The 13,717-nt window shown below is 40.9% G+C and overlaps 1 protein-coding gene across 1 annotated transcript in view; it reads left to right on the top strand.

The window, feature by feature from the left end:
• Window positions 1-3,781: 3,781 nt before the first annotated feature.
• Nek9 (NIMA related kinase 9) overlaps window positions 3,782-13,717 on the top strand; it is a gene marked incomplete in the record, with an annotated part of 46,481 nt that continues 36,545 nt past the window's right edge. The window contains 5 exon segments of the mRNA XM_008849718.3: window positions 3,782-4,148; window positions 6,776-6,953; window positions 9,244-9,299; window positions 9,866-9,936; window positions 11,253-11,358. Of these exon segments, the coding sequence (XP_008847940.1) occupies window positions 3,933-4,148; window positions 6,776-6,953; window positions 9,244-9,299; window positions 9,866-9,936; window positions 11,253-11,358 (627 nt within the window).

Below are 13,717 nucleotides of genomic sequence, written 5' to 3' on the forward strand. Positions count from 1 at the left end.
TAAACAGGAAAAATGTATCTGTTATCATCTGAAATCTTCCCGCTTCTCCCAGGGAAGTAGGTAAGAGTTTACCCTTTCTATCTCTTTTAACCTACTGACCTGTCACAGGGCTTGTCTTAATTGTAGTGGTGAGAATGCAGGACTTAGGCCCATGTACTTGCTGTAAAGAAGTGGAATATTTAAACTATCAGAGAACACTGTTCTGTCAATCTGGACTAAGTACAAAGGTGAAAGGGGGAATGATATATGTTGTTAGAACCTCAGGCTATTCTGTTAATGTTCCAGTTACTGTAAACCCAAAAGCCTCCTTTTTCTTATGACTCCCGTAAATTCCTCTTGAATGGCCGAAAGTGGTTCTCTGGTTAACGTGTACAACATTGCCATCTGCTGTTGAGAAGTGATGGGGACAGCAGGTGCTCAGAAAGTCATAGTAGTACATATATCAAACAATGGAGGAGCAATTCAAGTAGGGAAAGAATAAACAGATTTATGGGTTAAGGTCCATCCTTAGACTTCTAAATGCAAAACCTTAGTCTGTACCATTAGCCCAACAAGAGACTCATATTTCTGACTTGTGCCTTCCCTGCTAAAAGGAACAATGGAAGCTACTGTGTTACAGTTTTCTGTTCTGTTGTCAAAGAAGGTAGGAGAAAATAGGATGTCCATATTTTTGTTCCAAAGCACAACTCTAACCCCAAGCTTTGTAGAATTGAAAGTCTTGCATTTCGAGTTCCTTCCTTTGATTCATGCCAAAATTAAACAACTTGGACATTTATGGGTTTGGTTTAAAAGTTAAGTGAAGAACCGGGCATGGTGGTGCACACCTTTACTCCCAGTATTTAGGAGGCAGAGGCAAGAGGGTTTCTGTGAGTTCAAGGCCAGCCTGGTCCATATAGAGAGTTCCAAGCCAACAGGGGGACCCTGTTTTTTTTAAAAAAAAAAAAAAAAAAAGTTAGGCTGGGTGTGGTGGCTCACACCTTTAGTCCCAGCACTTGGGAGGCAGAGGCAGGAGGATCTCTGAATTCAAGGCCAGCCTGATATACAATAGTGAGTTTCAGGCCAGCTGGGGCTACAGAGAGACCCTGTCACAAAAAGACCAAAAGAAAAAAGTTAATGGAAGAGTTTTTGCCTCTGACAGCAGGCTAGTTACAAAAACAAATCAGCTCTATGAACAGGGTGTTATCTGCTTCCCTCCATTTTCAGCATATTCAAAGTGATCTGAGAATACAGTCTCCATAAGCCTTGTTATATATCCATTGTCATGAGCCCCTGTCAAAACCATTTTCTGTTTGTGTAATGGAAACAGGCCTGTGGGGTTTATGCAAACTCACATGTAAGTGTTGGATTGGAGATTTTTTGTGTAAATTTTCACAAATAAAGGCTAGCAGAAACCATTTTAGGTGTATTTTTCTCTTCATCGTAAGTCCCTCTGTCTGTATTAGCAAAGCTCTGTTTTTTAAATACAGCAAATGATACCTGATAAATTAAAGAAATAATATTTTCCTTAATATATTCCAGATGGACAGTTTATATGTTAACCTGTAAAAGTTTGTTATATGTGTAACAAATTGTTTACATATATAATCATTCTTTTTTTAAAATATTTTATTATTTTTGTGTGTATGTATTGCATGAATGTAAGTAAGTGCACCCGTGTTGTGCAATGCCCGTGGAGGACAGAAGAGGCTGTTGGATCCCCTGGAACTGGAGTTATGGACAGTTGTTAGCAGCCATATGGGTGCTGGGATTCGAACCTGGGTCTTCTGCAAGAATAGCCAGTGTTCTTAACCACTAAGCCATTTCTCCAGCCCCAATCATTTTTAAGTATATGTCCTCAGAAAGACCAAATAGGGTTCTGTAAGCCAGGCATTCTCTGTAGCTTCTTTTCTGGAAAGTGATGTTGGAGTTATTTCTTCAGAGTCTTTTCTCTGCTTCTCTTCCTAAAATACCACTCTCAATGTAGAGTCCTTGGAGACATGCCCATCACATCTAAGTAAACCCCAGGAAGTAAAGGCCATTTTCAACATTTTTTCACAAATCTTTCCAAAAGCCAACATGAAAGGTTCTGCAGATCACTAGCTGGCCTCATACTTACTAAAAAATAGATAAACTTGCATGGTAGCACTTACCTTTAATTCCAGCACTTGGCAAGCAGAAGCCAGTGAACTTCTGGGTTTGAGGCCAACCAGTTAGAGCCTGTCTCAAAAACAAATTTTAATTAAAAAAAAAATTTTTTTTCTGGGAGCTAAGGAGAAACAACTCAGTAAAGTATGTGCCATATAAACATAAGGATCTGAATTTGATCCCCAGCACTCATGTCAGGTGGGTATGGTGGTCTGTGCTTGTAATCCAAGTTGGGGAGAGGAAAAACAGGCAAATTCTTGGGGCTCACTGCCCTGCCAGCCTAGCCTTAGGTCTCTTGTCTCAAAAAACATGGTGGGTGGAGCATGGTGGCCATGCCTTTAATCTCAGCACTAGGGAGGCAGAGGCAGCAAAGGCAGCAGAGGCAGGCATTATCTCTGGGAGAGCCAAGCCAGCCTGGTCTACATAGCAAGTTCCAGGCCAGCTGGGGCTACGGGGAGACCACCAAAGAGCGAAGGAAGGAAGGAAGGAAGGAGGGGGGAGGTGGGGGGAGGGAGGAAGGATGGATGGACCTCTAGCCTGTACACACATTAGCTACACATACATACACATGAGAAAGTGTTTTCTTTCTCACTGATGTTTTAGAAAGCATAACGAGTTCAGCAAGACTTATAAATGAATTTGTCTCAGAATGATTGCATACTTGTTACATGTGAATACCTATTTTATAAATTATTCAGTATGTTTAGTGGTGTCCCATATATGAGCCACATAATTTTAAAGTACCACAATAAAATTGTAAAAAGAATCGGGTGGAATTAATTTCAGCAATATACTTAATTTGATGTGTCCTAAATATTACCATTGCCATATGTAACCAATATAAAAGTGATTGAAGCCAGGCATGGCACACACATTTAATCCCAGCACTGGGGAGACGGGGATCTCTGAGTTCCAGGCCAGTTGGGGCTACAGGGAGACCCTGTCCCCAATAAATCAAAAAAAAAAACCAGAATGGCAATTTAGCTAAAATCTACTGTATCCAGATAAATAAGAGGTAGTATCTGTTCTCAGAGTTGCTTAATGTAACGTAACTGATCAAACTGTGAAGCAATTGCCTTGGTGACTTAAGGGCAGGAAGCATCTATTCACCTTTCTCAACACAAGTAGTATCTCGCATTTAGGGCTCCAAGAATGCGTCTTAAGACCAGACGGACAAATACCTGCATAAACACACCTGAGGGTATTGAATCTGGAAAATGAGGAGAGAGAGGTGTGTCAGAATTAAGGTATTTTAGAGTTTGAAAAAGAGGAAGGGACCATCTGACTGAAATGTAGGAAATCAAGTGTTTCAGCTACAATATCTTTATAATAGCTCATTAAACAAGAGCACTGTCCAACGTGGCGAGTGACATTTTCTCCAATCCGAGCGCTTAGGACAAACGACACCAACACGCGTCTGGACCACCTCGGGAACTCAGGCGGTTTGGGGACCCGGTAGGGATGGGATGCAGGGAAGCCGCGTGCAAGTCCGGAGGGCATCACGTGGTCGCCCTGGACCCTGCGAAGGCCTTTCGATTCTGCGCGAATTCCACGCGCCCCCCGCGGGCGCCCGTATCCCCGGGGTGGCCGGGAACCTCCGTCGTCGGTCTGCCGAGTGGACTCGCGAAGGCGGAGGAGACAGTCTCCGAGCCGGAAACAGTAAGGACTGCTTCCGGGTCAGGGGGCAGGAGACACCATGGAAGCTCGCGGAGCCGCGGGGCCGCCTGCGCCACTGGCGGGCGTCTGAGGCGAGTTTGACCGCCCGCCGGGGACACGCAGGCTGGTTCCGCAGTGCCGCGGTGGCCGCCATGTCGGTGCTGGGAGAGTATGAGCGACACTGCGATTCCCTCAACTCGGACTTCGGGAGCGAGTCCGGGGGCGGCGGAGACTCGGGCCCGGGGCCCATCGCCAGCCCGGGGCCGCGAGCCGGCGGCACGGTGGAGCAGGAGGAGCTGCACTACATCCCCATCCGTGTCCTGGGCCGCGGCGCCTTCGGGGAGGCCACGCTGTACCGCCGCACCGAGGTAGCGGCCCTCGGCCCAGCGCCCCCCTAGCCCCGGCCGGCTCCTGCTGGCCCCGCGTCCTCGGGCGTCACTGGGGCTGCGTGGGTGTCCACCGCGCTTGCAGTTCACCTGCACTGGGAGTTGCGTGGGTCACTGATGTCACTGTCAGTTTTCACCTGGCGAGCTGAGCAAGCTCTGCACGGTCTTTGAGCTTTAGTTTCCCCGTTTGTAAAATGGACTTAGCGATAAGCACCTTTTAAGGTCTCTATTAACGTTATCTGTAAACCAGACGAAGGTGTTTTGCACACTGAACAAAAGTGGTTTACGATTCTTAAGATACCACCAAAACTTTATTTCCTCTCAAATTGTATAGCTCTCCGAGGTCGGGATGGGAAGAAAGTATATGCTTTAGAATACCCCAGCTAGCAACAAATCTGCTAGTTTGGGTTTCTTTTAAGATCAGATATGATCGCTTAGTTGGGGGTTTTCTTGAAAATCACTAGGTGGATCACAGTGTCTTGGTTTCTTCGCTATTGTTTATACAATGCTTATATATGAGAAATACTTTCTTGGTGTAGTTCTTAACTGTTGAGGGAACAGGGACCCCCCTATCAGACCCAGTAAAGCCAAGTCATCTTCCCCGCCTCCCTGCTTAAATGCACATCCTTTGGATAGATCCATGGATCACTGATCTCCAAAAAGAATGTATGCTTATTTAAAACCCTCCAGTGGTGATTCTGCTTCCAAAAACTAATCATAAGTTGAGTTTAATCACTGGAACCTTAAAGCTCTAGCTTTAGGGTAAGCATTTAATGAGAACTTGCTGAGGTTTGCAGTAGGTGATTCATCCACCTGCAGTTCTAGTGTCTGCTCTGAGCCAGCATTTTTTTTCCCTTGTGCTGGGGGTGAACCAAGGACCTTGCCAGTGCTAGGACGGTGCACTGTGACATACCTCCAGCCCCCTGCGTACCTAGAAGGCTGAAAGACAGGAAAAGTTGTTGCAGGAGAAGATCTTTTAAGTGTTCTTTTTTATTCCAGTACCTCATTAATGTACAGTGTTCAGGTTATTGGCATCTTTAGTAATTTGTATTTTTAGTTGCACTCAAAAAGATGAGTAGTGCCACAATTCCTATTTTCTAGAAAAATTGCAGCAGTGGCTTAAAGTTTGAAATAAAAATCTTTAATCAAGACTAGAGTTACACATCTCCTTGCCCACCCCATTCTTTCATTATGTTGAACTTGATTATTAGGTTTTTGTTTGGGGGGCTTTTTGAGACTTTTTGTTTGGGGGGCTTGTGAGTTCCCAGCTGGCCTGGAACTCACAAGAGATCTACCTGCCTCTGCCTCCCAAGTGCTGGGATTAAAGGTGTGCACCACTGCTCTCACTCTTTATTACTAGTTTTGAGTTAAATTTTATCTCAGTTCCTCAGAACTGTATATCATTATCTCTTATCACTCAATATGAATTTACAAAGGTTATTAGACCAGCCTTTTCCCTCTAGGTTATAGTTAAGTGAGAAAAGGAGTTAGCCATGTTAGTAAAGAACTAGCATTTCAGTTGTATCAGTGAAAAAGAATGGAAGACTGTCATTTCCCTGTACAAGTGCTGAGAATTAAAACTCATTGAATAAATGCATGGTAAAAAGTTCATCAAAGTTTTCCAAAAGAAAAATTTAAGACCTGGCAGAGGCATTCGAGAGGAGTGTTACGTAGGTGAGGGTGCTGGTGGCCTAGGAAGCAGTATTTAGAGAAGTAGAAGTATCACAAAGTGGAGTAGACATTAGATCAGCTTACACGAAAGTGTGACAGGTTACAAGAATTAAAAAAGAGGAGTGGAGATATTCTTATCCAGAAAGAATAAATGAAAGTCACGAGAATTTTAAATCATGAAGTCAGACAGGCTTAGTATTTTCATTTTACAAGTTCCTGTTGTCAAAGCTGTAGATGTTCTCTACTTCCCCAATATTCTGACTCTACCACAGGTACCTCACAGCATCCCTCAGTAGAATCCCTGAGATCTGGTATTTCTAGAACTGATATTGTGTAAATTGAATGTTCCAACAAAGTTTGTTTAAAAAAATTGCATTTTATGTATCTGTGTGGTATCAGAAAGAAACTTTTGGGAATTGGTTCTTTCCTTCCACCTTGCAAGTTCTGGGGACTAAACCCAGGTCATCAAGCTTGGCAGCAAGCACTTTTACCCTCTGAGCCATCTTACCAATCCCTAAAATACCATTTTTAAAAGATTTATTTTTGTTTTTAATTATGTGTATATGTGTGTCAATGTGGGGTTATGTGCACATGACACAGGTGCCGTTAGAGGCCAGAGGCGTTGGAGCCCCTGGAGCTGAAGCTACAGGCAGTTGTGAATAACAAACATGATTACTGGGAACCAAGCCCAGGTCCTCTGCAAAAGCAGTACTTTTAACCACTGAGACATCTCTCCAGCCCCTTAAATAACAACTTCCCCTAGTTCTGCAGTAAATTATAATAATTGTACATGGAACCTTTAAAAATGTTTAAAGGGAGAAATAAAGAGTCAGTCTTTGCCCCTCTAGGTGGTTTTCTTTCTAGGCTTACAGATTGGATATGGATTCATGCACTGCTGGGCAGGAAGAAAATACAATACTCCTGTTACTGTGTTATAGGATGACTCACTGGTGGTGTGGAAGGAAGTTGATTTGACCCGGCTGTCTGAGAAGGAGCGTCGTGATGCCTTGAATGAGATTGTTATTCTGGCACTGCTGCAGCATGACAACATTATTGCCTACTACAATCACTTCATGGACAATACCACCCTGCTGATTGAGCTGGAATATTGTAATGGTAAGGGAAAATTCAGTAGGACTTCCTCTGAGAAACATGCTTATGACCATATTGCCTTGAGGGAAAGAGAACAAGAAAAAACATACAGTGATAAAACTTTAAATGGATTTCTAGAGTTTAAGAGGAATAGTTCAAGTTTTGGCGTTTGAAGATGTATAGAATATGGGAGGGCTTTTTTTGAGATCTTTGTAATACCCATCTTCAAATTATTATTACTGGGTTTTGTTTTAGTGGATTTTGTTGTTGTTGTTTGGTTTGGAGTCTCACTGTAGCTCAGGCTTGTTGAGAACTGGCCTTGAGTGGATGGCAGTCCTCATGCCTCTTTCTCCCCAGTGGTGAGATTGCAGGTGTGAGCCACCGTCACTCCTGCCTCTTCAAATCATTTTTTCAGTCAGATTTTATATTGATTTTACAGGGTTTTTCTCATGGAATGACATTAGTTCACCATTTCAAACATAGCTTGGTCACACAATGTAGTGTTTAATGAAATCTTACAGGTGATTTTTTTATTAACTTGAGCTAAAGCTGTCCTACTGAGAAATGGTTCAAAGATCATAAGTTAATGAAAATGATAGTATGGTGTGTCCTTATTTTTCTGGTTCTTATTTCTTTGGACAAATTTTCTTTTAAGATAGCAGTATTGCTGGATTACAGACTAAGCTAGACGTGGCACACGCCTTAAATCCCAGCACTTGGGAGACAGAGGCTGGAGGATCTCCGAGTTTGAAGCCAGCCTGGTCTATAGACATTGTGAGTACCAGGCCAGCTGGGGCTACAGGGAAACCATGACTCAAAAAGAGAAAATAGACTAACCTCACAACCCAAGTTCCATTACTTTCTGTAGCTTTTTAATCTTGGGCAAGAAACAACTTTATTTCCTCATCTTAAAATGAGTTTGTTAAATCTGAATTACTGTAATATTTTGCATATTGTTAAAACTGTAACTTTAATTGTAAAAAAATATATATAAAATAAAAAAAAACTTAAAAAAATGAACAGTGTCATATTAACCAAGAAAATTAAAAAAAACTTAAACAATCAAAAAAAAAATGAGTTTGTTGTTGAGCCAGGTGTGTTGGTGCACGCCTTTATCCAGCACTCAGGAGGCAGAGGCAGGCAGATCACTGTGAGTTCAAGGCCAGCCTGGTCTGCATAGTGAGTTTCAAGACAGCTGGGGCTACAGGGAAACCCTATCTCAAAAAGACAAAAAAAAAAAAGGAGAGATGGCTCAGCGGTTAAGATTGAATTAAATGAATTTGTAAGGCCTACAGCATAGTTCTTGGTATATAGCAAGTGTTTGATACATGCCTTATTGTCTGCCAGCCTGTTATAACAGAGAATGCCCAGAGTCCATTCCTGAGCTGCATTCCAAGGAGGTACCAGCATATTCATCTGTACCTTTTTTGCCTAGACTGTTGTGTTTCAGGATTGTTTCTGGTTCTCATCAACCCTAAATAGACAAGTAATTTTTGAAATAGCACAAACCTTAAATAATTAACTGCCTTTGTTGGTTAAGAGGAGCTAGGAAAAAAAAAAAAATGAGACTTTTTTTTTTTTAACTCTGCATTACTAAATTACAGAGGAGTAGAAGTTGTAAAACTTTAGCCATAAATTGAGCTATGGGTAGGAAATAAGATGAGCCACAATCAAGTAGCAGTCTGTGCTACTTGATAGAAGAGGAGCAGGGTCACACTCCACAGGAGGAAATGAGTACAAGGAATGATGACTCCAAACAATTTGGGGGGCTAAGGGTAGACCCTAAATTTTAGGAAACCTTTTTGGCACAAAGAAAAAGTTGTTAATAAATGCTATATTTTTAAAACATTGCATTGAGCTGGGCGTGGTGGTACATGCCTTTAATCCCAGCACAGAGGCAGGTGGATCTCTGTGAGTTCAAAGCCATCCTGGTCTACATAGTGAGTTCAGGACAGCTACACGGACAGACCCTGTCTCAAAAAGAGAAAAAAAAAAAAATCTTTAAACCCATTTCACTAGAAGTACTGTAGAAATGGTCTGACTTACTCTCTTCTTTTCTAAATGTTATACTCCCCATTTTTGTATTGATCCTCTTATAATGGGAAAGAGACTTTTGAAGAATATTTCTGGTGTAGGAATAGGAAGAATTTTGTACCTATGTGATGTGTAAAACCAAGATGGAAAAAGTCGTTTCCTTTGGAAAGGAAGCAGAACTCTTCATTTCCTCATCTCACCCATTAAAAACCCTGTTAATGCAGGATCCAAGCTTTGATCTTGATTAAGCAATTCAACCCTGTGTCTTGTTTCATTGTAGGAGGGAACCTGTATGACAAAATCCTTCGTCAGAAGGACAAGTTGTTTGAGGAAGAGGTAATTCATGTGTTTATGGAAGAAGCCAGAATTATATTTAATTCTTGCATTTTGGTTCTGCACTTAACTCTTAGAGTAGGGTTTTGGGGAGGATTCTTTTGTGGGTTTCTTTTTCCCTTTTGTTCAGACTCCTTCCAGACTCTTAAGTTATGTTCCTGAGTAAGGAAAGTTCTAACAAGGCAGCTGTTCCTAAACATTTTACTTCCACATCACAAGTCACTGTGGGCTTTCTTTCTCAGCTCCGTTACTGCATACTGGTATGCCCAGGTTTCTGTACTTTTGTGTTCTTCCTGGGTTTCTTTCTTTAAGTCTGCTTTACCACACTGTATTTTATACCAACATTAGAATTTTTCTATGATGACCTGTCTTTTCTTTTTACCACTACTACTTTCTTTTACCTACTCAGCCTACAAGAAGGGCTATCAAGTCATGTTGAATTGTAACCTCTGGTTACAGCTTCTGTCTGTCTGTCTGTCTGTGTGTGTGTGTGTGTGTGGTGTGTGTGTGTGTGTATTTAAATGAAGTGTTTGTTTCCAATCTAAATATAATTTATTTTGAATCTGCAGATGGTGGTGTGGTACCTTTTTCAGATTGTTTCAGCAGTGAGCTGTATCCATAAAGCTGGAATCCTCCATAGGTAATGAGTGAGAAAAATTAAGGGTTGGAATCCTATCTGCCAATCCAGTTTCTACCCTGAGTATGTCCCATCAGCACATTCATGTTTCTAATGAAGGAGTCCAGGTTTTTCATTGATGTAATTAGGAAAGAGCAAGTAGAGGAAGAAGTTACCTTCACTTTCTGAGGTTAAAAGAGGTTTGTGATCTAGGAAGATCTCCTCAGTAGCTAGATGCCACTTAGTATTTCTTTTAAATGTACCTTCAAATTTAGTTCATTAATTTATCACTAATGCCTAAAAAGTACTATAAGAATTCACAATAAATGTTTTCTCTGTGGAAAAGCAATTGGCAATTGTTGATAATTCTATAGATTCATTTTGTACAATTTTGCCAAGTCTTTATTTGATAAAATTGAGGATAGAGAAGGTTTCTATTCATTTCTTACTATAGAAGAAAACCATTAAGAACCTTTCCACATCATTTTACACTTCCTAAGTGAGGGACCATTACCAGCAATTAATTATAATATGCCAGAGTTTCTTTTCATTAGTTTGTCCATTTAGCTAACCTATATTTCTTAAAAGCTATTGAAGGCCCATATTGCATGTTGTTATTTTCTTTTTAAAAGTGAAGACATATATTGTTCTGATTTATTCACATCTTATCATAAAAGAAGCCAGGGTATGAAGCAGACACAGATTATTTTACATACGGTCAATTCATCTGTAGAAAAGTAGCCAGTGACTTTATTTAGATGATCTGAAATACCTAGTTATGTAGTTGTTAAAACATGCAGCCTCTTCTGCCCTGACAGACTATTTGAAACTTTGACACCAGCTGAGTGTTAGATTGTCTTGATTACATAATTCAAGGCATAAGTGATAGTTGCAAAGCACCTCATGGGAGTATGGTTGCCTAGACCATTCTTTTTTTTTTTTTTTTTTTTTTTTTTTTTTTTGTCTTTTGGAGACAGGGTCTCCCTGTAGCCCCAGCTATCCTGGAACTCACTATGTAGACCAGGCTGGCCGTGAACTCACAGAGATCCGCCTGCCTCTAGACCATTCTTTTTCATCTGACTCTTTTTCTAATAGCATCAGTGGTCTTAGAAACACACCTTTGCTGTGAAGTCTAGAGAGTGAAGATAGTTCTCTGCCTTTGCACCCTAAGCCCCCTTTTAGTGTTAAACTGTGTATGAAAGTGGTAACCACCGTATGGGACATTTAAAGCCCTATAACAGAAACCAAGCAGTATCAACACTTTATACTAATCCCAGCAAGGTAGGATGGGGGTGAGGTAATTGTTACAGGAATTTAATGTGTAGTATCTTCTTTTTCAGAGATATAAAGACATTAAATATTTTTCTGACCAAAGCAAACCTGATAAAGCTTGGAGATTATGGCCTAGCAAAGAAACTTAATTCTGAGTATTCTATGGCTGAGACGGTGGGTATAGGTTGCCTTTGTCTTAATAGTTTAAAGATTTTTTTTTTTTCAATTTATGTGTATGTGTATGCCTGATTCAGTTTATGTGCACCACATGTGTGCAGGTACCCATGGAGGCCAGAGGAGGGCATCAGCTCCCCTGGAACTGGAGTTACAGATGGTTGTGAGCCACCTAGTGTGGGTGCTAGGAACTGAACCCAGGTTCTCCGCAAGAGCAGTAAGCTCTCTTAATGAGCCATCTCTCCAGCCCCTTTAGTATATTTTTCATTACATTTTATTTATTTTGTGTGTGCACATGTGTGTGGAGGCCAGAGGACAACTTCTGGAAGTCAGTTCTCTTCTTCTATCATGTGGGTTCTGGAGATTAAACTCAACTTGACAGGCTTGGTACAAGTTGGCTTGCTTGACTTTACCCACTAAGCCATCTTGGCAATCCTTAATATGTTTTTCTTTTCCTTTCCAGCACCATGGTATATAACTCTGCTCCCTAAATTTTATACAAGTTTCTCAATATTCTTTTTAAAAAATTTTTATTTATGTATGTATTTATTTTTATGTATATGAATGTATTCCCTGCATGTATATAAGTGCACCCATGTGGTGCAGTGCCCACAGAAGTCAGAAGAGGATGTCAGATTCCCCTGCAACTGGAGTTACGGGTGGCTGTTAACCATCATATGGGTGCTGGGAATTGAACCCAGGTCCTCTGCAAGAGCAGTCAGTGCTCTTAACCATTGAACCATCTCTCTAGCCAAAGTTTCTTAGTTCTCTATACTAATAATAAGACCTTCACAGATCTTTTCCCAGGGCTTATTAGTAGTCCCTTATATGATCACGTGTTCTTTAGAGAGTCCCTGTTCACATCTCAACTTTGACCGCATAGCTTTTTCCAGCACTGACTTCTCTAAAAGCAGCAAAATGCTGCCAGGTGTAGTGGTGCATGCCTTTAATCCCAGCATGCGGGAGGCAGAGGCAGGTGGATCTCTGAGTTGGAGACCAGCCTCATCTGCATAGTGAGTTCCAGAAAAAAAACAACAAAATGCTTTGTCCATTTTGTTTTGCTTTGTTTTGTTTTGTTGAGACAAGGTCTTGTTTTTCCAGCTTAAGGTCTTCAGTAGATTTCATTTGATCTCTTATTTAATGTCTCATTTTTTGTGCTCTTTTGAATGGCGCTTTTGGTTCCAAGAGAAGAAGCCCTACATTGCAAGCAAATGCTAATGCCCAGAGATTAATCTGTTTTTCACTAGCATATCAGTCTGTACTGGAGGGCTCCCTTGCCTGATTTTAGAAAGACCATTGCTTAAAAAGCAGACCTAAGCTGATCTTTAAGACAGAAATCTTATCCTTTTAGCAGTATAAAACCCCATTATTACTCTTCTGGTTTTATAATGCTCTACCCTTAAAAGAACTTGGATATGTAAGTTAATAGAATTAACTTTGTCCTGATGTTTTCTGATAATGTCAAGACATGCTTGCAAATAATTTAGACATCTAGGGTTGGGAGTCTGTTTCAGGGACTCTGTATGGTATTGGCCAAATTGAACTTGTAAGGAAGTAATCATGTCTTTAGGCATATTTTTCTCACCAAAATCAGTCTGATAAAATCAAGACTTGACTTATTTTTTAGCTAGTTAAATGGAAGGAAGAATGAAAATGTGTAAATGCCACATAAGCCATTTGAAAATGGATTTGCTTTACTAATTAAATATGTCTGTGTTCTTGGAAGTGGCTTGGTTTATATTCAGAGCATTTTTATTTCCAGACTTTTTTATAATTTTTTGAAACAGTGACTCTTATATAGCCCAGGAAGCCTTGAACTAGAGATCCTCCTGCCTCAGTGTTGGGATTGAGGTGTGCCACCATGCCCAGCCTCCAAGACCACTCTTTTAGATTTTTTTGAGACAGGGTGTCCTATAGTCTAGATTGGCCTCAAACACCCTGTTTCTCTAAAGCAGGTTTTTGTCTCCTGATCTTCCAACTTCCACCTCCCAAAGTGTTGGGATTTTGGCATGTACCACTCTACCCAGTTTTAAAGCCCCTTCTTGATATATTAGTATCACAAATGTCAGCTTGGGCCATTTAAAACATTTTATTGCTTGCATTTCCATTAGAATGCTTAATGACTTTTTCAATTTCTAGCTCCCAGTGCCAGTAGTTAGCTGTTTGCCACTGATAAACTTTCTAAGATCTGTTTTTTATTAGAGAGAGAGAGAGAGAGAGAGAGAGAGAGAGAGAGAAACAGTATGTTTGTGTGTGGGGTGTGTGTGTGTGTGTGTGTGTGTGTGTGTGTGTGTGTGTGTGCAACCATGAGGCAGAGAAGGGACATAGAACTTTGATATAGCATGATCAACACACTTGT

This window comes from Nannospalax galili, unplaced genomic scaffold (genome assembly GCF_000622305.1).
Source record: "Nannospalax galili isolate Female #2095 unplaced genomic scaffold, S.galili_v1.0 scaffold24, whole genome shotgun sequence".
Lineage (NCBI taxonomy): Eukaryota > Metazoa > Chordata > Mammalia > Rodentia > Spalacidae > Nannospalax > Nannospalax galili.